General features: G+C 36.7%; 1 protein-coding gene across 2 annotated transcripts in view; it reads left to right on the top strand.

Annotated features, from left to right (window-relative positions):
* mtss1 (MTSS I-BAR domain containing 1) overlaps nucleotides 1-4,823 on the top strand; it is a 227,409-nt gene extending 222,586 nt beyond the window's left edge. The window contains exons 12-14 of one of the 2 annotated variants that reach the window (XM_028811889.2): nucleotides 995-1,148; nucleotides 1,316-1,342; nucleotides 2,804-4,823. In XM_028811889.2, coding sequence (XP_028667722.1) covers nucleotides 995-1,148; nucleotides 1,316-1,342; nucleotides 2,804-3,576 — 954 coding nt within the window. In that variant the 3' untranslated portion in view covers nucleotides 3,577-4,823. The remainder of the gene's footprint in view (nucleotides 1-994; nucleotides 1,149-1,315; nucleotides 1,343-2,803) is intronic. The other variant, XM_051932832.1, reaches the window with a different exon arrangement.
* The last annotated feature ends 1,177 nt before the right edge of the window (nucleotides 4,824-6,000 follow it).

A 6,000-nucleotide genomic window follows, 5' to 3' on the forward strand; every position in this document is an offset into this window, starting at 1 on the left:
AAGTCATTTTATTGATGTTCTCTTGTCAAAATGCTCCAGTATCATCAAACTGCACACAAAAAGAGTTAAAACTTTATCCATCGGCCACCGTGCATCTGAGAATAAGCATGACACCAGTGATAATTCTCTTGTGTTTTATAAGTATGTTTAGTAAATCTGACGCTTACTTTATAGGCAAATTTCACACAGCACACTCTTTTCTGTGTGGCTGTGCAGTTGAGCCCAGCAGAGGACCTGGTATGTGTACTTCTTGTCTTACACCCAGTGCTGCTGTAATAACAGTAAAACAGGTATTATTTACTTCAGTTAGATAAAGTGTTACGTTAGGTTGCGCATTACTTTAAAAAGTAATCGTACTAGGTAATCACATTACTTTTAACATTTTACTGTACTGCAGAATCACACCTGTTAGAAAGAAGGCAGACTCAGCACTGTCGGACTGTAGCCATCCTCTGTTTCCAAAGTTGCAATTGTTGCTATCAAGATTTGCATTTTTAGATTTCCCAAAGTTTAAAAGCAGTAGATTTAAGACCTTTTATTTCCCAATTTTGATTCTACTGGCTGTAGGAGACATAATGAACTCTGTCTATAACCTTATCTGTAAGAACCATCGGTGTATGTTCTGATAATGATAATGAATAACATTTAATGTCTTCTGGCATTATTTCTTGTACTGTGAAAGAAATGTTCTTTATTTGTATTTTTCTACTGCGAACAAATTCTCATTTTGTATTGTAAAGTCTACCTGACATACCCTAGACTTTTACCTTTGCTTGTTTCAAATTCTGAAGCTTCATATAAAAAGAAAGGGAGAGAGGATCATGGATTGGGTCACGCTGCCTTCTGCTTTTCAAAACTCAGTCACTGACTGTCTCTATGGTTATGAGAAGATCATATCATCACTTTTTAAATCACATATTAAAGAATACAGCTGTTTAAAGTATGCACTACCTTTAGTTAAAATAAGTTAACCATTTTTCCATCTCACCTACAGCCGCCAACGGCCAGAGAACACCTAGCTCTTGCTTTGGGACAAGGTCTCAATTCAGAGGTGTCACGCTGCAGCCGCGACTCCCTTCATTGTTCCAGTGGGTATAGTACTCAAACGACAACGCCTTCATGTTCAGAGGACACAATCCCTTCTCATGGTGAGTCCCAACTAATGTGTACCTTTGCAGATGTCATTTCACAAGTCTGCTGTTTATTAGTCTTGCTACATCCTGATTATGCAGTAAACTTCATAATGTAAGCAGTAGTGAATCATTTTATGCTAACAGATGTATATATTTATTTTTTAAATATTTTATCTTAACAGCTCTAAAGAAAGATTCATCTCTTCATGGTATGTCTCTAATTTGCCTTTGTCTTTGAGGTGTGCTTGTTTTTGTCACATTGAGTGAACTTGTTGCTCATTTAGTTAGTGATATAAATAGCTTAAATTTTGTTTTTAGCAATTCTGATAGGCTTTTTGTTTTTATTAATTGAAAATTTAATGATAATATTGCTGTTTTTTTGGAGGCAGTAGTCTATATGCTTTCAGTCTTACCAATTAAGAGTCCAATTGTGAAATTTTTTTTACTTCTGTTCCATTCTATCATATTCTTTTATATTCAGTTAGTGATGATTCCATAGTGTGTTTTCAGGTGCTTCAAAATGTGGCTTTTACTGATATTTGTTTTTGGCTTCGGCCTCTCACAAACATTAATTCTGTTCCTCCACTTTCTGAGGTCTCTGGAATCCTAGGAGAAAGACATAGTCTTATGTTGTTTGCCACATTGCTGATCCACTTCCTTCTTATAGTAGTCCTTAGTAGTACTTTGAGTCTATGATTGAAATCCCAAGCTTAACATGCTGTATTACATCATGACACTGGCTTAGTTGCTCAGACCTTGGCATTTTCACTGCATTGCTCGACTCAGGTCAAGCTTACCCAGCATGCGCTTTGAGTGCAGAAATATGCAAAAGGTGAAGTTAGTTGCATAGTTTGAAAATCTGGTCAAAATGTGTCACTTATGAACAGTAGGTCTTAAATGAACCAAGTACCAAAATGAGAAACAAACTTAATATTTAATGTAGGACAAAATCAACAACAGTAACACACTATTAAGGGTCTGGCCAAATGCACATTATGCCTGAGCTTGCCTAAACATTGTTCCTTCACATTGAGTTGGGAAATTTTTTCCCAGAATTTGTATACAATGCCACAGAAATTAAACTTCAAAGAAGCAAATCTGTTATTTCTTAAGGAAATGTGTTGAATTACTAACATGATCACTGCTTACCTATCTTGAAAATAAAAATACAAAGTAATGATAATCTATTATGAGCAAATTTTATACAGCATAATTCTTCTGAGAGCTTAAATATTCTTATATCTGCATCAGTTTTCTCTTTCATTTCTGATCAAACCTGTAAGGTTATTGGGGGGCTCAAATTTTCCATGCTTTCAGGGTAGGTGCTAGCTCTTGCTGGATTAAATTGGATTAATCTAGAGTGAGTTATGTTTCATTAATTCTGAATAGATTGATTCCATAAATAAGAAAACCTAAAACAAGTAGAAGCTGGCTGAAATTTTGAAACTTGTTTCCGTTCAAGTTTTTTTTTTTTTTTTTTTTCTCAGTGAAATTATTTTTATGTGTGCTTTGGACTATTGTCAGTGAAATTAAAAATGTCTCAGTACTTAAAGGATTGGTTAATGAATTATGTAGTTATTGCTCTACTATTGTGAATTATTTGAAATGTTAAGGCTTAGTGATATACTACTCTTGTTGCAAGTTCACTGTAATACACTCTTTTTTAACAGTTGCAGATTATGACTACATCTCCCTACATGGGGTGGAAGAAGTACCAGATCATTCTGATTTTGACAAGTCATCTACCATCCCACGTAACAGTGATATCAGCCTCAACTACCGCAAAATGTTCCAAGCTAAGCGACCAGCCTCTACTGTCAGTCTTCTTGCTGATCCCGAACCTTTTGTATGCCCTTCCCATGTTGCAACTATTCGCCGCAAGCCTTCAACCAAGCCCACCTTCCGACGTGGCACAATCAGTGGGGGTGTACCAATCCCAATTTCCACCCCACAGGTGCCCATAAAGTCATCACATTTTTCTGGAACTGAAAAGAATGTTATTGGTGCTGGGCGTACTGGCAGTGAAGAGTATGTTGGCACGCCAGTGGGGCAGGTAGAGCTTGTGCACGCTAAGCAGAACTTGTGCACATCAACTCAGAGTCTAAGTGCCATCAGCACCCCATATTGCTCTTTTATACCCAGCCAGATGCACGGGAGTACTGACCAGCTGTTTAGTGGTAGTCGACTATCTTCCTATCTGCCACCACAGCGCCACTTACCAGTGAGGTCTCCAACTACAACTAGCATCAGTGAGAACAGGTGCTTTGAGTTATTAGAGGCAAGCCACACACAGTCCTTTCCCACACAGTCTTTGATGGGCCAGGAAGAACCAGCAGGTAGTGGTGATATGCTGACCATGATCCGTCGTGGTGTTCGGCTAAGGAAAACAATCACTAATGACCGCTCAGCACCACTGATCAACCTTGGAACCCAGGCTAACTGAGTAGATGTGAGTTTAACTGAAAGACGCACATTAAACACATGCTGTTTTGATTTAGAAGATTTTCATTTTTTTTCTCGTTCTCAGCTGTGATTACTTTATAAAAGCTGAAATGAAAACTACGAAACACAGTGGGGAGAGGTTTTTCTTTTAGTCTGATATTTAATTTTTTTTTTCTGGCAATATAAAGCAATTTGCTGTGAAATGTCAAAGTAAAATAATTACCTGATTTCCAGTGTAAAATTCTATGTTTATATTATTGCAAAGAAAAAACTTGCTTACTAGATAGACCATTGTCTTACTCGAAATAACTTTAGTTGTAGGAACATTTGTACATATTAGTTTATTTCTTTATGTGCTGAATTTAAATTTATAATTTTTGTTCTTTTCCTCTTAGTGCCATTTTTTTTGTATTCAACTCTGTAGCACTGGTATCCTCTAATTGTTGAGTCGCTTGCCTCTAGAATACTTTTATTACAAAATAATAATGAGAAAGATCCTGGAGAACATGAAACTGAACAAAACAAAATATGCTAGTAGGAAACGAGTAGGTAGTCTGATGTGGAAGCCCACATTATGGCTTTTAACTCCATACAGTGCTTGAAAGTTATATGGCTTTATGAACTTGATTCTGATTTGTGACAGGAAGAGGAATGTTTATGACAATCGATATAATTGACAGCTACATATCGCCACCTCACTGCAGTCCTTCCCCAGTTAATTTTTACTTTGCGTTTTTTGATGAAGGCTTGGTCATCCTATCTTTTTATATTATAATATATACTCCCTTCTGAGAGTTGTGGTTTTGGTGGCCTTTCAAAGTTCTAATCACTACCACCACATAGAGGGTAGGTGCTTAAGAGGTCTTGGGAAAAGGGATGTAATAGAAGGGATTCAGCCTTACAACAAAGTGAACTTTTCACCAAGCTGCACTGTACTTATCTCATCTTTGTGCTATCCTTTTTCTTGTTATACACACTTTGTCATTCATTGGTTGTTTATCTGACTGTAATAGTCTTATTACATTTATTAATCTCTCCTTTCTGCTTGTAGTCATGGCTTGTATTCTGTAGGTTACTCTGTGTCCTAGACATTGTCACCACTTTCCCAGAAATCCACAGATGTTCATTTCCAAATGGTCCTCATCTAGTTTTAAACTCATTTGTCGGATTAATTAGCATTGGAGCTGTGCTCTTTTTGTAGTGAAGAAGAGTTTGTGTACAGAAACCAAAGAAGTGGGTTATAGACTATCCATTATCTTATATTTTACAATCAAGGAGCCTGTGACTTAGTGAAAATATTTTATCTTTAGTTTGCAGAACAGATTTTGGCTATCTCCCTTTACTACTGGTTTGATGATATCTAGAAGATAAAACACAAGTCTGAATAATTTGCAGTTTATTGAAACATGAGAAATTCATAGAGTAACAATGTTCATGCCTTCTATCAAAGGTGGCTGTTCTCAATAGGCTTGACCAATCAACTCACCTTTTAGTAGCAAATGCACAAATTCTGCTAAGAGCTCCAAAGCACAGTTTCTAGCAATATAGTGTACCGTACACCAGTGACCAAAAAACGTGCTTACCCTGATACACTTGTCCTCTGTTACATATTTTCCCCACATAAATTTATCCTCTTATTCAAATGTGGAATTAAAAGTATACAATTTCTTTTAAAGTTTCGGCATTTTTGTCACCAGCAGGTAATTGACCCTTTAAGGAGAAATGGGAAGTGTTGACTTTTTAACCTTTGTTCTATGTAAATTCATAATTTAATAACTCAGGAGGGGGAATGGCCAGCCAACTTGCAGAAATTTGACTTGGGGTTATTGCACTAAAACGTTCCTCACATTGCTTTTGAAAATTTCACTTACATTTGAACATTGGTTTGCATGAGGATACTAAGATAGACCTTCAGGTTTTGTGTTTATTTTATTTTTTGTCTTATTCTGGAATAGAAATGCTAGATACAAGAAAACAAACTGCCTAATTAAAGCCTTTAGACCAATCTTTTGGAAGCCCAGCTGGTCTGGGCAACAGCATATTAGAGCAACGTTTTCTGGTGAAGGTTGTCTTGATATTTATTCTCAGGTTAAATGCGGCACAAAACAGTTATGTAGAAATAGGCATATTTTGAGAAGTTTCCAGTCTTTGATCAAATTCCTGCATGTACTTAAGTATACTGATTGAGTTCAAAATCAAGGTTTTCTGGATCAAGCAAGAGATCATTTCTATTCTGGGATTTCTACCATGTAGATGCCCTGTTAGAAACAGCATTTCCTTGTGTCCAAATAAAATATTGCACATTGCTGAGTAACAGGGAGAAGAATAATCCCGCTCAGACTAGCAGGAAGTGCACAGATGTGATACACAGCTCAGAACAAGTTAGGAGATAATTTTGCCTTGGAGGTACCTCAGTAAGAATGAG

The sequence above is a fragment of the Erpetoichthys calabaricus genome, chromosome 10 (assembly GCF_900747795.2).
Source record: "Erpetoichthys calabaricus chromosome 10, fErpCal1.3, whole genome shotgun sequence".
Classification (NCBI taxonomy): domain Eukaryota; kingdom Metazoa; phylum Chordata; class Cladistia; order Polypteriformes; family Polypteridae; genus Erpetoichthys; species Erpetoichthys calabaricus.